This window comes from Anolis sagrei, chromosome 3 (genome assembly GCF_037176765.1).
Source record: "Anolis sagrei isolate rAnoSag1 chromosome 3, rAnoSag1.mat, whole genome shotgun sequence".
Lineage (NCBI taxonomy): Eukaryota > Metazoa > Chordata > Lepidosauria > Squamata > Dactyloidae > Anolis > Anolis sagrei.
The window spans coordinates 207,149,454-207,168,796 of NC_090023.1; the positions used below are offsets into that span (position 1 = coordinate 207,149,454).

General features: G+C 37.9%; 1 protein-coding gene across 1 annotated transcript in view; it reads right to left on the reverse strand.

Annotated features, from left to right (window-relative positions):
* The window catches only part of PLEKHS1 (pleckstrin homology domain containing S1), a 30,061-nt gene extending 11,061 nt beyond the window's left edge, over window positions 1-19,000 (reverse strand). The window contains exons 1-13 of the mRNA XM_060766814.2: window positions 18,728-19,000; window positions 17,400-17,460; window positions 14,184-14,229; window positions 13,960-14,036; window positions 13,731-13,837; window positions 12,025-12,159; window positions 9,401-9,455; window positions 5,026-5,071; window positions 4,808-4,872; window positions 3,556-3,639; window positions 2,281-2,391; window positions 1,271-1,363; window positions 783-865 (exon numbers count right to left, since the gene is read on the reverse strand). Of these exons, the coding sequence (XP_060622797.2) occupies window positions 783-865; window positions 1,271-1,363; window positions 2,281-2,391; window positions 3,556-3,639; window positions 4,808-4,872; window positions 5,026-5,071; window positions 9,401-9,455; window positions 12,025-12,159; window positions 13,731-13,837; window positions 13,960-14,036; window positions 14,184-14,229; window positions 17,400-17,438 (941 nt within the window). The 5' untranslated portion in view covers window positions 17,439-17,460; window positions 18,728-19,000. The remainder of the gene's footprint in view (window positions 1-782; window positions 866-1,270; window positions 1,364-2,280; window positions 2,392-3,555; window positions 3,640-4,807; window positions 4,873-5,025; window positions 5,072-9,400; window positions 9,456-12,024; window positions 12,160-13,730; window positions 13,838-13,959; window positions 14,037-14,183; window positions 14,230-17,399; window positions 17,461-18,727) is intronic.
* Between the last annotated feature and the right edge of the window lie 343 nt (window positions 19,001-19,343).

A 19,343-nucleotide genomic window follows, 5' to 3' on the forward strand; every position in this document is an offset into this window, starting at 1 on the left:
TGGTGGAGGCTCCTTTTTTGGAAGCTTTTAAACAGAGGCTGGATGGCCATCTGTCAGGGGTGATTTGAATGCAATATTCCTGCTTCTTGGCAGGGGGCTGGACTGGATGGTCCATGAGGTCTCTTCCAAATCTTTGATTCTATGTTTCTATTATTCTAAGTCTTCTTAAAAAAAAACCTGGCACAGACCTAGACCACCCCTGTTTAATTTGAAGCAATACAGCTAACAACAAATTTAGTTTACTGGTTCAATTCAGATGTTAATGGTAAAAATACTACAGTAGGCCCATAATATCTGCAGGGGTTTGGTTCCCAAACTTCTTAATGATACCAACATCTGTGGATGCCCAAGTTCCATTATATATAATGGCATAGTAAAATGGTATTCCTCATTTAAAATGTCAAAAATCAAGATTCTGAATTTAAACTTTTTTCAAGTCATGCATGGTTGAATTTGTAGATGCAGAAGAGACAGCTGCATCTTTCCTTGTGTTTTTGTTTTTATTTTTTGGAGTGTGTGCATGTGAATTTGCATTACCGAAAAGAGGTCCAATATTGCAAGTAATTAATGCAGTATGTATCCATTAACTATGCTAATGTGAATTTAATGACAGTAAATTGCTGTGAGAAATAACCTAGAGTCACAGCCTATTGATATGGAAGCCAGTAGGTTTTGTGCCTCTGATGAAGCATAGGCTAAACTATTATTGTCTAGAGAGAAAGGTGCAAAAGAAATCCATAAACGTTTTCCCCACGTTAATATAGGATTGCTAAATCACTTACATGTCTTTCATGGATATATATCCTCCATCGTCGTTAGACTGTTCTTCATCTGAGCTGCTACATTCAGGATTCGTCTCAGTCAACTACGAGCATAAAATTGTAGTTTATTTTTATGCAAAAATATATAAAAGTCAGGATGCATTGAATTTGGTACTCACAAGGAATGGTATTATAGAATGCCTTCATATATGCTGCACACAGAACCTAAAAGATGCACCAAGCCCTATGATCTTTCCACCATGGCACCACTTTTGGCCATTTTGAATGCTTTGATGGTAAAATGGTGGTTGGTCCCCTGAGGTGGCACTTCTCCTCTTTGTGGAACAACCCCTGACATCTCAATATGTCATATCAAAATCCATCATTCTGGCCCCAAATCTGCCTTTGACTTATATGTGGGATTGACTTACATGTGCGTATACATGGTTCTACACACTGAAAATGCATGTAAAAATTGAATCACAATACTAGAGAACACAGGAAGTTACCTGGGCTTGAATACTTCTTGGAGAAGCATAATCATTCTCTTTTTCATAATCTTCACCTGACTGTTCATCAAGTGGACCATGTGTTAGACGTCGCTAAAATATAGAAAAAATGCCGTTACTCTTTGCTCTACAGATGCAGAGAGCTGTTAAAGTGGACAATCCACAACATCCTTCTATTTTTTGAAACAAAACCATGAACATGTAACAAAGTTACTGACTTTCCCAACAAAAGAAAAAAGAAATAAAAGACATGGAACCCTTGAGATGGATATCACTGCTTTGAGAAGCACATTATGCTTTGAGAAATATTTATTTATTTATTTATTTATTTATTATTTACAACATTTATATGCTGCCCTTTCTCACCCCGAAAGGGACTCAGAGCGGCTTACAAGATATATATACATATAATATATTATATTATTAGCATAGTACAATATCAGTATTATATATTACTATATTGTACTATACCATTATATTGTAATATTATTAGCAATATTACATGCAATATAAATATATAATATTGTAATATGTTGCACCATAATCAGGATGTGGAAGGAGCTGTGGTGAATGTACATTACATCATCATGATAAAAAAAGTGTGGCTACAGTTAGCAAAAATGAAAGTGTGATATAATCATTTAAGCTAAAGATTGCATATAATTAGGGCATATGATTCTATGTGCATTCATACCATGGATGTATGACAATGAGAACACTAAATTGGGCTGCTTGATATTTGACCCCTTTCTTAACATCAACTCATTGATGTTAATTCACTTTCCAAACTTTTTGTGCCTAAGAAGAGAAGGATCGCTCACAAAGAGGAATTACTAACATGAGTGATTTATAAAATATGCATCTGTCCTTATTAGCAGCTCATCAATCCTGAAAAATTAACCGAGTCAATGTTCATGCAACTGTTCCAGTGCCATGATGCAGGAAAGTGCACCAGTGGACGTTTCAAATAATTCACACAACATTCATTAAGCTCCAGTTTCCGCACTCACAAGACGTTGCATAATTTTTCTTGGTGACTCATAAATATGGTCTTCTTCAGAAGGGACTTGATGAATAGGTTCTGATGTTGGCCTTTTCTTGAAAGCAGTTGTTGGTAACTCCTAACAGCCCAACAAATTAAAAGAGAGCACTGATTAATAGAAAATGCATAAACATTAATTAAGTGAAGTTTAAATTAAAATTAAAATTAATCAACATCAATTAATATTAAAATTAAAAGAGAACCCATTGAAAGAATCACTGAATGGTCCTATTTCAATATAATCAGTTAAAACTCATGGCTAGAAATTGATCATTGGATGAAAGATGCTATGTAAACAAATCCAATACTTGGAATGTATTTTAGTATTCAGAGTTTTACAAACAGAGGGGAGGGAAATCCGTATTTTCAAAAACCTGGGTCAAAGATTGGAGGGCAATATCTCAATAGCACATTTAGGTTGCATTCAGTTGCTTATAATTATACAGTGACCTAACCTTGGCATCCTTAAAAAAAACAGATTCGATCTGATTTTGAAAGCTAAACAGGGTCAGCTTTGGTGAGTACTTGGATGAAAGATCACCAGTGAATATCAGATGATGTAAGCTACATTTCAGAGGAAAGAACTGGCAAAACAACTTCTGAGTCTTTCTTACCTAAGAAAATGATATGAAATTTATGGGCCACCATAAGTCAATAAGTGATTTGGAGGTGAGCATGCGCACACGCACACAAAACTGTAGCATCACAAATGGCAGCACATCTTGGGAAAGTTAACCTTGTGAGAAATTTTGGGGGCAGATTAACAGATTATTGCTGCTGTAGTCCAAATATTTTTAAGATCTACTTTTTCAGTATGTGTATACAGTCTTGTTGTCTGGATCAAGTTCACAGGAAACTGAAGGAGTAGTATGAAATTGAAAGCATTATTTATAGTAGAATTACTCAAGTTACAGACCTGGCTATGGCCCCTTCTACACAGCTGTATAGCATCCAGATTATCTGCTTTGATAGTAGTGTAGACTCAGATAATCCAGTTCAAAGCAGATAATGTGGATTATCTGCCTTGGTATTCTGGATTATATGACAGTGTAGAAGGGCCCCATATTTCCCTCTATGCCTCAGCTCTTTTTCAACTCTTCACTGTACACACATCCTTTGGAAAAGAACAGGAAGGTGGCATTCAACAATGGCAGTTAAACTGCTGTCAAACTACCTTAATTCTACAGTGTAAATGCACCCCAAGTAAATGTGAGCAATAAGAAGTCAATATGATCGTACTTACTTCATATTGATTGCCGTGGCACTGCTCATCCTTTTCATCAAGACAAGCAGGTGAAGATTTTGACCGAGTCCTGAGTTCCAGTGTCTGATTTAAGAAAAGAAACAACAAAGCACTCTCAGTATGATAATAATAAAAATAATGCAACCCTAAAGATTCAGATCTGCACTGCTCTAAATATAAATAATGAACAAACACATAAAATGCTTATTGTCAATTGCCAAACTATCAATGATTATAAATTAGTGCAATTGCTCCAGGTCCCTTAAAGTCTAGAGGACCCGTATATGTGTGTTATATGACTTCAAGTAATTTCTAACTCACAACAATCCTGTTGTGAGGCCTTTTTTGGGCAAGATTTGTTCAGAGAGGATAAGCCACTGTTTCCTCTGAAGGTGAGAGAATGTGACTTGGCCAAGTGGGGCATTAAACCGTGGTCTCTAAGGGTCCATCTACATGGGCCACAAAATCTGAGGCTAGTCTGAAGCATTGCTACTTAAGATCAGCTGTGGATTCTTCCAAGGTGTTTACATCTCTCCACTTCTGAACTGCAGCAGTGATGATAGTGGAATCCTGACTGAACCGACCCACTTTGGCTCTGCTGGATGATCATCCTTACATTTCTCATTGTTTGTCACTGCAGCAGCAGCCACAGAGGTCCAGAGAACTGGTCATCAATGGTCAATGTCAGCAAAGGTCTTGGAGAAGGCAGGGAAAAAGGAGGGTAGCCAGAAGCCCTCCAGAGCACTGTGGCTGCTGCTACAGTGACAATGACAAAAGAGCTATTCCATTTTCCCCATGCTGCAAAGCATGGGGAAAACTAGATGGCAGCACTGGCCTGTGTGGATGGCTGACCCAGTTCCAAATCAGTTTCCAATCATTCCCTGAATTTTCTTAACTCAGAGCAAACCCGGGTTAACAGGTTGTACCCCATGTTCTGGTTAGCAGGTTTTACCCTGCGTTAGGGGCTGAATGTCCCTTGATGTCACCTGGACACCAAGTAGTGACTACTGGGATATGTTGCCCATATAGACAGGCCCTAAGTATCATAGTCACCCACGAATTACAACATCAACCTGACCCTCAGCAATGAGCCGAGTCATGAAGTAAAACATTGTGAATGTTGTATATTCTTCTTCCCCAGTCACTTCCTCTATCTCTATCTATCTATCTATCTATCTATCTATCTATCTATCTATCTATCATCTATCTATAGGAATTCTAAAATAGTAGGGGCCAATGGTATGGGACTTACTGTCCGGACTGGAGGTGATCTTTTGAAGGAAATAGGCTTGCAGACTTCTTCACAATGATAATTTTCTGACAAAAGAAAACGACATGTAATTCCATTAAAAATAGTGAGAAAGAGCTCTCTGCACATATGATTAATCCCTGGATCTTCCCACTGTTGAATTATCTGTATAAATATTAATAAGAAACATGAAAATGCTACAGGGATATTCAGTATTGTACCTATGGAGGATTTTCTTGGATAGTCCATTTTGCTTGTTACTTCAACCTGGCAAAGAAAACAAAGAGTAAGAGGTCAAAATTCATGCTTGATATTTGTTTACTAATGCATGACATGAGACTTACTCTTAACTTTCAATCTATATATATAAAAATGCTCTGTGCATAATGAATACCTTAAAAACAAAAGAACCAATGAATGAAATCACACCAAATTTGGCAACAAAACTTCTCACAACACAAGAAGTGATCATCACTCAAAAAATTATGATTGGAGGAGGACCAATGTGGTCCCAATCTTCAAGAAGGGAAAAAAGGATGACCCAAACAATTGCCGTCCGATCAGCCTCACGTCGATACCGGGCAAGATTCTGGAAAAGATTGTTAAGGTCTGCAAACACTTAGAAACAAATGAGGTCATCGCTAATAGTCAACATGGATTTATCAAAAACAAGTCATGCCAGACTAATCTGATCTCTTTTTTTGATAGAGTTACAAGCTGGATAGATGCAGGGAATGCTGTGGATGTAGCGTACCTGGATTTCAGTAAGGCCTTCGACAAGGTCCCCCATGACCTTCTGGCAAACAAACTAGTCCAATGTGGGCTAGGCAAAACTATGGTGAGGTGGATCTGTAATTGGTTAAATGGATGAACTCAGAGGGTGCTCACCAATGCTTCCTCTTCATCTTGGAAAGAAGTGACAAGTGGAGTGCCGCAGGGTTTTGTCCTGGGCCCGGTCCTGTTCAACATCTTTATTAATGACGGAGATAAAGGGCTAGGAGGCATGATCATCAAGTTTGCAGACGACACCAAATTGGGAGGGATAGCCAATACTCCAGAGGACAGGAACAGGATTCAAAACGATCTTGACAGATTAGAGAGATGGGCCAAAACTAATAAACTGAAGTTCAACAGTGACAAATGCAAGATACCCCACTTTGGCAGGAAAAAACGAAATGCAAAGACACAAAATGGGGGACGCCTGGCTCGAGAGCAGTATGTGTGAAAAAGATCTTGGAATCCTCGTGGACAACAAGTTAAACATGAGCCAATGTGACATGGTGACAAAAAAAGTCAATGGGATTTTGGCCTGCATCAGTAGGAGCATAGTGTCTAGATCTAGGGAAGTAATGCTACCCCTCTTTGGTTAGACCACACCTGGAATATTGTGTCCAATTCTGGGCACCACAATTCAAAAGAGATATTGACAAGCTGGAATGTGTCCAGAGGAGGGCGACTAAAATGATCAAGGGTCTGGAGAACAAGCCCTATGAGGAGCGGCTTAAGGAGCTGGGCATGTTTAGCCTGAAGAAGAGAAGGCTGAGAGGAGATATGATAGCCACGTATAAATATGTGAGAGGAAGCCACAGGGAGGAGGGAGCAAGCTTGTTTTCTGCTTCCTTGGAGACTAGGACGCGGAACAATGGCTTCAAACTACAAGAGAGGAGATTCCATCTCAACACGAGGAAGAACTTCCTGACTGTGAGAGCTGTTCAGCAGTGGAACTCTCTGCCCCGGAGTGTGGTGGAGGCTCCTTCTTTGGAAGCTTTTAAACAGAGGCTGGATGGCCATCTGTCAGGGGTTATTTGAATGCAATATTCCTGCTTCTTGGCAGGGGGTTGGACTGGATGGCCCATGAGGTCTCTTCCAACTCTTTGATTCTATGATTCTATGATTTCGTCATTTGGGAGTTGTAGTTGCTGGGATTCACAGTTCACCTACAATCAAAGAGCATTCTGAACCCCACAAACGACAGAATCGGGACCCTTAAAGAAGGACAATGATATCTTGCATGTTCCAGGGTGGGCAAACCAGACAATTTCCACATCAACACTGACAAAGAAACAGCAAGAAAAACTGTTTACCCACAAGCATAAAGAAATTACATATATTAGAAACCAACACTTTCTCGTTACTTTATTTTCCAGATCAACAGACTGGGCCACAGCAATGCGTGGCAGAGGATAGCTAGTAATGGTATAACAATTTTAATATGGGTAGTACTGACATGTTTTTAAAATCAGTAACAGTACCTAAACATATATTTAAATGTGACAGAGCAAATATTTCTTAAGAGACTCAGTGTGTGCTGCCTGCAAAGTGGATCATACTCTTGCAGAAGGCATAAATCTCAGGGAAATCTTACATTTTGCTGGTAAAGCTTGTACTTTTTTTCTAGGGCTGTGCAATCGATGAAAAAAAAATGTTTCAAACTCATTACAAAATTAGGGGGCATCAGTGTTTTTTTTTTCTAAAGTGTTTCTAAAGTATCGTTAGTGAAAATGTTGTTACTATAACGAGAATAACAAATTTTTGTTAGTTTTTTGTTATATTGTGCAACTGTGGGAACTTCGGGGGCTTCTTTCTCCCTTGTTTTTACAGCTATTGGGGTGTTACTTGATACAATGGTAGAACACATTTACTACTCTTAGCCCATCAAGTTTCGGAACATTTCACTTATCCATGGATTTCTGGGGAATATTCAAAATTTTTATAAACAACATTTAAAAAATACTACAAAAGCTATCTCAATGAATTGTCTATACAGTGACACAAGTGGACATGGGACCATTCCCCCCAACTTTCAGAAATATTCATACATGTACTGATTTTAGGAAATTTTTAAAAGTTTTGACAAAAGGGTTTTGTTTTGTTTGTTTTTTTTAAAAAAAGCCACAACAGCTATCTCATTGAATATCTCGCATATTAACCAATAGAACTTCCATTTAGGGATTTCTTCCCAGCCCAGTACAGAGATTTACATACTAGAAATATCAGTCAGTCCTCCTCTTTGCAGATTCAACAACTTATTTGAACTCTGGCTGGGTGCTGCTACAGAGGTACAAATCTCTCCCCGACCCTGATTGGGGCTTTTTGATGCTGAGCAGAATTCTGGAAAATGTAGTTTAGGACAGGGCCATTTGAATGCACTGGCATAGAGCACCTCCTCTTTCCAAACTACATTTCCCAGAGTTCTGTGCTTCCTCAGTCTTTTCCCCATGCCCACATGTTGGAAATTACAGCATAAGTTTGAATTTAACAAATTTGATCCAACTTATGAGGACTAACAAAAATTTTGCACAGCCCTATTTTCCCCTATTGCCTTTATTTTCAGTTCCCTCATGAACAAGTAAGGATCAACCAGCCCTCAAGATCACCTCAAAACCACTTCAAGCAATATCTGAAAGAAGATACAGACATATGATCCCAACATCATCATCTTTATGACTTTTAACGTTTTTGTTTGATGAAGAACCATTTGAAAGCCAGTGTAATGTATTTGTGCCCTTTTGTTGACTAAGAATTATTGGACCACAATGTCCGGACTGAGTTGGATGCGTTTTATATGTATTTTAACTTATTTGTATTTTTAATCTATTGTATTATGTATGTTGCTTTAAAATGTTATTTATTGTGTAGCATTGAATTTTTGCTGTTAGCCCTTCGGAGTCCCTCCACAGAGGTAGAGAAGAACGGGATAGAACATTTCTAAATAAATAAATAAATATTAAAGTTATCAATGCAATGTGCATTTTGAATGTTGTTGTATTTGCTGCATAGTCAACACAGCTACCCATACATTCGTGGTGTAGGTGTGTCTTGATTTCTCTGTCCTCATCCACATTTTTTGTGTTATTTTACCAATTAAATAAAATGCATGGGATCAGTGTAATGAAAGTAGCAGAGTTGAAAATGTGCTTACATATTTATTAGATTTTTGTTGCTTCTATTGTACTAGGAAGGACAAAATGCCATCCTGTTCTTTCTTTCAGCTGACCGAGTGCAAACTAGTTTTTTTTTTAAAAAAAGTTCTCAATTTGCAGCCAAGGCTTAAGGAGGAAATGGGAAGAAGAAATAAAAACCGAGTCATTACAAAAATAACCAAAAGAATGTGTCAGAAGAGGATTAACTAGGACTATCTCTGCTAAACTAGGACAGCTGGAGACATGTTTGCAGGGAACCCATGTGTAGGATTGTCTAAACCACTGGACTGCCCAACATTTTCCTCCCAGCACTTTTGTTCAAGTATATTGGTGGATATTTCTGTTCTAATGGCACTCAACAGAGTCTAAAATAATATTTTAATACAATTAGTCATCTGTATCCATAGATTTTGCATCCATGAATTCCACCATCCATGGTTTGACATTAAGAAAAATACAGCAAAACAGTCTTGATTTTGTCATTTTATATAAGGGATACAATTTTACTACATTGTTATATATGATATAATGTGACTTGAGCACCCATGGATTTTAGTATTCATGGGATATGTGTGTGTGACTTGGAACAAAGTCCTGTGTATACTGATGACCTATTGGGATGCAAGTATACTTCAATCAAAATTATCATTTAAACAACATGGTATTTATTTACCTCTTTTTCTCTGCAAGTTTCATATAGGATGTTGGCCCACTCCTCAACTTCTTTGCTAATGTTTCAAATATGTGGTTTCAGAAAACAGGTACAGAAAAAAACACAAGTAAGTGGTTATTTTTCTATGTAAAACTTGTCAAATTTTATAACACATTCACGCAAAATAGTACTTTCAAAATAATCAGAAGTTTCTGAAGAAAACCTTATCCCTTACATCCTAAGTATAATTTGAAAAAGATTGTAACTTTTAACTTCTGGAAAAATCAATCTTAAAAGTACCTTGTCCAGGCTCTGACCCTAAATGATATTGTTTGCTCTCTGTTCACTCAACATCTAAAGCAGTGGAAGAACCTTCAGCCCTCTAGATGTTAATATGTTTTGTGACTTTATCACACAGGTGGCTGCAAGCATCATAGGAGCCCCACACCGCTCATCACACAACACATGCTCACTTCCGGCAGGGCTCCATCAACCAGCTGTGTTGCATGCATCCTATAACATTTCGCGCTGAACATGGGAGGCTTCCTGTGTGCCATTGGGAACCACAGGGCCAGCGCAGGGGGAAGCTGCATGGTGATGCTTCCCCACGTATGATGGGGAAATGTTACTGTGGTTGAGGTGGGGTGTGAGGTGCCAGGATTGCCCTGGTGCCCTGCGGATTCATCACAGAAGCTGGTGAATCGCCCTGCTGCCCCTCATGTAATGAGGTCCTTACTCTCATCATACCTCATCAGCCTGGTTAGAGTGGATGAGAACTGTTATTCAATGGCATCTTCCCCTGGTCTAAATTTTATAGTTGCTAATTTTTCAAAAACAAAAGTGAGTGTGTTTACATTATCCAGTTACTGAAACAAGATATTGAAAAACTAGAACAGGTCTGAAGGAGTGCAATCAAAATAATTAAATGTCTGGAGGCCATGTCCTATGAAGAGTAGCTTTAAGAGTTGGGTATGTATAACTTCCAAAGAGAAAGTTAAGAGGGAACATGATAGTCGAGTTGAAATATTTGATTCCATTGCATTGAACCATGGCAGCTAATGCGGTATCAAATTACATTTATTCTACAGTGTACCCTTGAGAATCCAGAGCTTTGTTGGCATGAAAGGTCTGGACTCGTTTTTTTTTTTGCTGGCTGCAGGGCACATAGTACCCTTAAAAATGACATAAATCACTTTCTTGAAGTAGAAAAGAAGGGAAGAATCTTCCAAATAATCTGATTTGTAATCTTAAAAATGTCCTACTATTTGTTTACAAGTCCTTATTTAAAATTACAAAACTGATTCTAAAACACATCCCAATAACTATGAAGGAAACTGGCACTCAATAAAGGGGGAAGAACCTACCATTGAGCATTTGTTTGATTTGAGATCAGGCTGTTGTTGTTTTTTTTTTAAATGCCATTCTTTGTTGAATTAACAGAAGGTATTCAGTGTCCGGGAAGAAGAGGCAAGATTTCGGTAAAGACGCTTAACATGATTTGTACCATCTTTTTTTCAAGTAGCAGTTGATCTTCTTACTCATGATTATAAAAGCTAAGGGAGGGGCTGAGATACAGCTTAGAAAGGGGTGTTTGTTTTTTTTTTTTTTGAGACTATAACTTTGCAATCTCCAAAAGTAACTTTTTTGAGAATTTGTTGAAGACACAAGTGTTTGATATTGCTTTCAGGTGCCATAGCTCTTGTAATTTGTAGTTTGATAAAGTGTTTGGTACACTTTAGTACACTCCCTTGGACTAGGGAAATCTAACTCAGATCTCATCCCACAAAAGGGAGAGGGTGAAGCAGGGGAAGATTATTATCCCCCACTAAACCCACGCCCACCCCAGTGCTTCCCCCTGTCCCTTGTGGTTAGAATCAGCACCACTGCCATGTCCTCCGGGGTGTCACCACTGGTTTTACTGGCCAGAAGCAGTTCTCCAACAGAAGTTTAAAGCCACAACAGGGCTCTCCCCTGCATGATTACCGGAAGCAATGTTTCTAGAAAGGCTCTGCCAGGGAGCTGCTTCTCCTTGTGAATCAGTAGTGTGTTATCTTGATGCACAGACATGGGATTGCCAGAATCCAGGCCAACCCAGCTGTCCATATATCAAAATCACTGGGGTCATGCCTAAGTTTCCTGAATGTTTTGGAGTAACACTACATTTTTTCCGATGAATTAAAGGCTAAAAGCAGCACCTCTGTTGCAGAACTGGCTGCACATTTTATGGACTGCTTGCAGCAAGTCTGAAGTGAAGCAAAGAAACCTTCTTTAGGCCATATAAATTGCCATTGCAAACTAAAACACCTCTTGCTTTTATTTAACCCACAGGTATACTTCCTAATCTGCATTCTGAGTAAGATGAGATACAGTCATAAGAACAAGAAAATAGTTCTCTCTCCACACCCAGATGCTTTGCAGTGGCAGTTTAAATATAAGCAGATATGTTTCTCTTCCCAAACTATTTCTTTTTTCTGCCCTGTGCCACAAACTATAAAAGGTGAATCTTTAGTTTGAATAACATGAATGAAGATTTTAACAGTTATTTCTTGATTTGTGGATAATATGTTCTAGCCATGTTTGAGGTCCTAGTATTCCTGCAAATCTGAAAATTCTACCCATCTCTCTTAGAAGAATGGTGTCCTTACCTGTCTGTTCCAATAAGGTAGAAATCTCTGTTCCCTGTTCTGATGGTCATCACTTCTGTGGGCACGCATTTAAACATCTTCCTCACCATTGCCATTTTCTCACTATCAGCTATGCCAATTTCAATTTTTGAAGTTCTGTTACAGAAATATATATACATATATATATACTTGTAAAAGTTTATAAAATGTATTGTTGACCATCCATGTACATTTTCTTTAACCACCTCGTCTGATGGTGCATCCCTCCATGTGATCACTCTGCTGGTGAGGTGAGGGGCCCATGCCACGCCCTTAAGAGGAGCACCACCACCAGCCATTATCGGCCATAAGATAAAGTTCTATTTTTAAAAGAAATATTTACCAATGAGAATTTTAGTAAAATATAACATCCTATCTAGTCTAGCATTCTGTTCAAATGGGGGCCAACCAGTTGCTTATGAGAAACTGTAAGCAAGACATTAATTCACTCAAAGTGTCAACCCATGTCCCCCAGAACTAGTATACTGTGGCACATTGCTTCTGATACTGGAGTTAATATATAGTCATTAGGATCAGCAGTCAATGATTAACCTTTATTTTTTAAAAAAGCCTAATTTACCTTTGAAGTCGCCCATATCTTTGTCCATCTTTTGTGGTAGCAAAGTCTACAGTTTGTATGTCTGTTGTGTAAAGAAATATTTGGTTTTATTTTCCCTAAACCTCCTACTATTTGGTTTCACTGGACAATTAATTGCAGCTCCATACCATCAATGTTAATAAGATTTAGGTGTGATTTTATCTTCATTGGAGGTTTAGGCAATTTTTAGTTTCTGTGACAGACTGTATGGACCATATCACATTAAGGTTGAGATTCTCCCTGTATTGTGATTAATCTGTGGAGTCCCAGCTGGGGGGAAGTGGAGAACTGTCGCCCAACGCCTCTCATTGCCCGATTTACCACTGGCTCTATCCCATGGGGGAAAGCATCCTCCGCCCAGCTTCTCCCTGTTGATCCAATGTAACACAGGAAGCCCCCCCCCCCCCATGTTGCTGCAGCAGCGGCATACATCACTTGCTCTCCCCTTTTGCCATGAAGTCCTACCGGAAGTAGATGTAGGTTGTGTAATGGGATCCATGGCAAAAGGGGAGAGCAAGTGGCATATGATAGGCAAATTAGCCTGTATGATGAGGCCGAATATCTTTTTCCCAAGCACAAATGATTATATTAGCCAACTAATTTTGGAAGGCTTTTAAAAATGTGCTTCTTTGCTTTGAAATGTACATGTAACCCTTATGGACCACTGACATTTAATAGGCTTAGTGACATGCACTTTATGGAGTAATATTGGTGGCGTTTGGTTACTTGATCGTTTGAGCAGTTGCCCAGATAAGAGTGGGTTAGGGCTAGCAAATCCTGGAGCTGTGCCTTCTGGGCTTCTAGTGTATGAAATAATTTGTTTGGACTTCTTCAAAGACTAAATACTAATCTAACTGGGAAGGACTTTATGCAGACCTCACTGTCTAGTGGGTGATGTGGGAAGAACTCTGCAAGACCATAAAGTTCTAAATCTAAAATGACTTCAATGAACATTTAAATTCAACATACAGCATACAGCCTAGTATAGAATGAAGGCACAACTTCATTTTTGGTATAAGAGGGAATTCATATTTCAAATAATCAGTGCCTTGGTTAAAAGAAACCTTAGTAGATATCATTTGATACATACTCATTAATTTCAATGTTGCCCTTTAGCTGTTGATCTTTGAAATACCTCAGGATATAACCATTTTTGATTGACTTGGAAAGGGTAAAGTGTCGTTTTTTCCAGGATGTCTGTAGACAGAAAGAAAGATTGTGTTTTCAAACCCAATTGAACAATAAATAAATAAATAGATATAATAATCTATTATTCTTATGGCATTGCTGAAGTGTGATTATCATTTTGCTAATTATACCTGATTAGTGAAAAGATGGATTGGGGGAGATTTTCTGAAGAAGCCATGCTTGCAGACATTTTCATAATCATCACTTCCTGACAAAAGAAAAAAAATAGATATAATTCACCCTGAATCTCCTAAGGATGGCACCTCTCGCTGCTGGATTCTCTCCATATTGATTAACACCAAACATGAAAATGTGAAGGAAACAGTTATGGGTTTTATATAATTCAGTCTTGTACCTATGGAAGATGGTCTTGAAGAATCCATTTTGTTTATTACTTCAACCTGACAAAGAAAACATAAAGCTTGGGTCAAAAACACTGGCTTGATATCTGTTTTTCAACATTGTCATAATCTAGGACTTTGTATAAACCACACCTTGTCTTTTCCGTGAATGATCACAAAACAAGTTTCTGTAATCTGAGATAAACAGAAGCGGTAACCAAGCAACATTTCATTGGATAATGACCAATATTGGATAATGACCAACCTTTTCACAAGACTGGCCAAATTAGATCATGAATGTCGACTTACTTGATGTGCCAAAACAAAGTTGTTTTAAAAACCCATTTATAGTTTACATGAACTAAATTAAAAACATCAAAATGTTATTTCCACAACACTGTCTTCCTATAGGAATAATTGCTATCATTAATGTGCTGGATAAGAAAAGAAAAAGGGACAGCATTCCAGGAACTTAGCATACTAAAAAAACAACAACCAATCAACCATGAAAATTAGATGAGTAATACTGAAAATACGTTTTTGAAAGAAGTGGCAACCAATGATATGCTGTTTGCAAATACAAGTGGTTCTTCTCTGTGATCCTTGCCAACAAAAGAAAAAAATGGTGTCATTAAGATTGAAAATAAAATACAAAGACATTTTTAACCATTGCTTGTTCTGTGAAAACAATTTTTATTTCCCAAAAGGACAGAATTCAGAATAAGTTGATAAGGGATGGAAATGTGGGAGAAAAGTGAGAATGAAGATGTGTGCAGGATTTAGGGTTAGTTCTTAAAACTTGAAAGTCCAGCAACATTTTTTTTATTTTCAGCACAGATTCTAGCTATAACTGTACTAATCAATCACAACCCAAAATCCTGGCAGAATTTCTGCATAAGAAAAGGACTATTCCACTAATATCTTTCTTCCCACAGGACAACCTAGAATATTTTCTTGCCTCTTCCCATTCTATACAGAGAAGGTGCTCGGATTGTCATCTTTCTTCAACACTAGAAAAGCATTTTAGTTTACAGGATTCTACGCAAAGTGTAGAGCTTTCTCCTCTTAACATCTTCCTCCAACAACGGCCTTGATTTGCCTCATCCTTAGGTTCCCACAGGAATCTGATAAGCCATTATGTAGTCTGGTCAAAAGGCTACATAAAGACTCTTCTGTACTCACAAAGCATAGGTTTTGTGAGTGTTTTGATTTACAACTTCAGAGTACTTTTACTCATTGGTAGTAAATAGGGAAAGGCATTTGCTTTCTAGTAACCTGGGAAATTTTGCTGTAATTCCCCTTATCATTCAGTATTCTAAGCAATAATGCAAATTAAAAATTCATTTTACAAAAAAAAAAATCTTGAATACACTAACAGTCCATGTTTATACATTATAACGATAATGCATATAGTCTGCCCATGGATAGCTTTAGGCAATGCCAGTGAGGAGCAAACTAAAGAGTGGCTCACCTGTTTTCCCTGACACCGAACACTTCTCCATGTAATTCATTGCAATTAGATTAGATAAGAGTATGCATATGTGCCTGTTGCTTTATGGTGACCCCATGAATTTAATAGGTTATTTTTGGGGTCAAGGAACTATAAGAACAATACCTACAGACTAGGTTTGTGCATTTCGGTTGAACCTTGATCCATTTCTACTGGCTGGATATCAGTAGACCCCTGTATCCACTTTCACATGCCTCCCAAAAATGTGTGGGTAGCCGGATAGCTGTTTTCGGTCCATAGCAAAAAAATGCAGCTAGATCTAGCCCATTGGTGGCAATGGGGAATTTATGAGGCTCCCCTTTCAGTTCTTGGGACCCTTTCCTTTTTCCTTCAAGGGAGCCTGGGTGTCAACAGCAGGGTTAAGAAAGCACCCTTCCTGAGAGCCTTTTCTTTTTTCCTTCAAGGGAGCCCGGATGCCAGCAACAGGGTTAAAAAAGCACCATATCCGGTCCATTATGGGGGGAGGGGGACTTCCCACAGGCTCCCCTTCCATATCCTTCATTAAGATCTGGATTAAAAGCACCAGAGTTAAGATACCACTCTTTCTGTGATCCTTTCCCTTGTGTTTGTAGAAGTGACTGGATTTAATGCTTCGTTAAAGCTGTTTCTGCTCTAGAGAGACACTGCAGGCATGCATGCACTTTCTCTCCCTGCAGCATGCCACACAGCTTTTCAAGGCATTTTAAGGAGGCCCAGGGAAGGAAGAATGATAATCTGGAACTATCCTCTCTGAGCTTCATTAAAAAAAAAAACTCTCTTTTTTTCCTCTACTGCAGGCTCTGCCTGAAGTGGGCAACTTTTCAATCTGCTTTCTGCTTCGGGTGTAATGCTTCCTTAAAGCCGTTTCTACTTTCTACCCTAGAGGAGAGGTAACTAGGTGGTAGTAGTTTTCAGAGAATGAGGGTTTTCTTTTTGTTTGCTGGGATTAATAATAATAATTATTATTATCTTTTAGAAATATTTGAAGAAAGGAAAGGAGAAAAAAAAAGCTAAAAGGGTGACTCTCACAAGCTCCCATGCGGACCCCGCCCACCTGTCCCGAACATCCCCAACTCCTAGTTAGTCCCACTAAATAAAAATAACCAAGAAAATCAAGGAAAATCAAGGAAAATAAAAAAGATTAAACTGTCATGTCAAATAGGGGAGGAGGAGCTGAGATTGGCTGCCATGTGGTCCCGTCACAGATGGGAATCTGTGACAGTTGGGCCCTTGCCATTATGGGCACCCAAACAAACCAAAAAAGCTGGATTGGCTGTATGAAACAACTAAAAACAGATCCATGCTCAGGCCTACTACAGACATGATACATGGATGGGAAGAAAATGTACAAATACGTATGGAAGATGAAAAAAAATCCGCCGAGGCTGGTAGATGTTTCCAAGCTGTACACTCTTTTTAGTGTTGAAGTAAGACCACTAACAGTTGATATCATATGTATTCAGGGCAGACATTATAATAATAGTCAGAATTTGGACTGAACTGATCCTCTAAGTTTACAATCATATAAGCACCTACTTGGCAGAAACTTCAGTTGAAGTCCACTTGGGTTCCTTCTCAACACATAGAGAGATGAAGAAATATATTTATGCAATAAAACCCTATTCATATTTTGTGGGTAGTATAACATACAAATCTTGGTTCCAGCTACATTGGTGCACAATAACTGTAGCAAACAAATTAAAACACATGAATAGATAAAAATATGAAATTTCAGTTGTACCTGGACAAGATGCTTTGTAGATTCACATTCCAATAACATCAGTGACAGCAGACCAACTTAACTAAAATGGAATGGAAATACTTTCAGGGAGGTATATAAAGTGTAAGATTTAAACATAGTCTGGATAATTTGAATTTGAGCAATGATCCATGATCCAGTTTCAGTCTTTATGGCTTCTTTATCACTCTGTAGTCAAATAATAAGTTATATGGAAGATGCTATTTCAGAAAAGAAATTCAGCCAGGCTATTTCATTTTTTGGGAACCAAGATTAATTTTGCAGTATTGTTTTTACTTAGAATAAAGAAGAATTGGTTCAAATATTTCCTAAAACTATATGTCTCCAGTTTGGTAAGCATTTACTTCCCTGGTGAATCAAGGACATGTGTTCAAGTTGCACTTTGTCTAGCATACACACTGAATCACTCAAGATTGCTATATACCAGTTCTTTTATATAGTTTCTTTGTCACTATTGACCCAGCAGCACAAAAAAGATTTTCAGCAAAGATAATCTATAAACTATTGGTCAAAGTGACCTTTTGATCAGATGACATGTGTCTAAGATTCCAATCCTGTAAACGATTTTATACAGGGGTAAAGTCCATTGAACTCAAATGGGATTCATTTCTAAGTAGACCTGCATAACATTTTGCTAGTCGTTTACTGTGCATCTATGATTCTGACATGGAACAAATTATGACTATGTTGTCTACAGAACACTTACTTTTATTATGCAGGTAAAGATGAATATTTTGAAATGAATATTTTCAAAAAGTCATAAAGAATCATAAAAATATTCAAATTGCTTTTTGGCTATGGCTAGTTATACAGATTGCATTCAAATATCTTGGTGAAGTTTTTACAACTATGCATGCACATTTCAATGCGGTTTTAATTTGTGATTTGTTTTACTTCGGGGATCCTAGAAGATGTAGGACAGCCTAACATATTTTTAGCAGATAGAAAGAATGGAGAAACAAAAACATTCAAAGTCAAGTAATTCCATACAAAGATAAACTTTCAGATTACATTATGAACTAAAAACTATATAGATTGCTAGAGAAAGGGGTAGTTATTCCAACACGCTTTCTCGTATGTTTTCTTTATAAGTTTCTAGTAGCATATCTCATTCAAATTAAAGAATGACTATGTCTCTTTTATTTTGTATGAAGAAGTTCAAACTTTTTTTGTGAAGCCTCTTGGAAACAAAAATATATAACAAGCTCCTTGTGCAATTTCCCCTAAAGAAAAAAAGAATAATTAAATTGCACCCTTTTACTTCAGCTCTTCTTAAATAAACATACATGGAAACTTACAAGAATACTTACAGGTACAGGGCGGCTGTCATGCTGGAAATCAAAAGGTGCAACTAAATCACAATACTGTCCAAGAACTGGATCACTTCATTTAATGCCGAATGTGCCCCAAGTGCTTCATTTCATTGCTCCTCTAAACACTGCCTATAAATATGAATGACGGGGAAATGCCCAGTTTTTCTTGAGGACAAAAGCATCTCCTTATTGTTGAGTTGAAACGGCTTAGAAAGGGAAAACCCAGGAGATAGCAGTATATAGTTAATGTCTATTTGGTAAGTTCTGATAAATAGCTGTGATAATGCTGCTAAGTAAGCATACAGTAAATTCAATGTGTCCTGGCTGGAAGGACTTTATTTCCTTGTTTCATTTTCTACATTCAAACTGTATATTATTCTTAAACATTGATCCAATGACTGGTTGGACTGCAGGTTTCTGAGATTCAACACAGAAAGGGACTAGATTAAAGGATTACGAGGACATAACTTTGTGCTTTATTCTGAAGTTTGTTCCGATATAACAGAAATTGTGCTGTGTATTGACTCAGTTATTCCAAAATAGTACACTTTCAACAAAAAAAGAAAAGCAAAAAGCAAAAGATAGAGAGAGAGAGAGAGAGAGAGCAAAACCC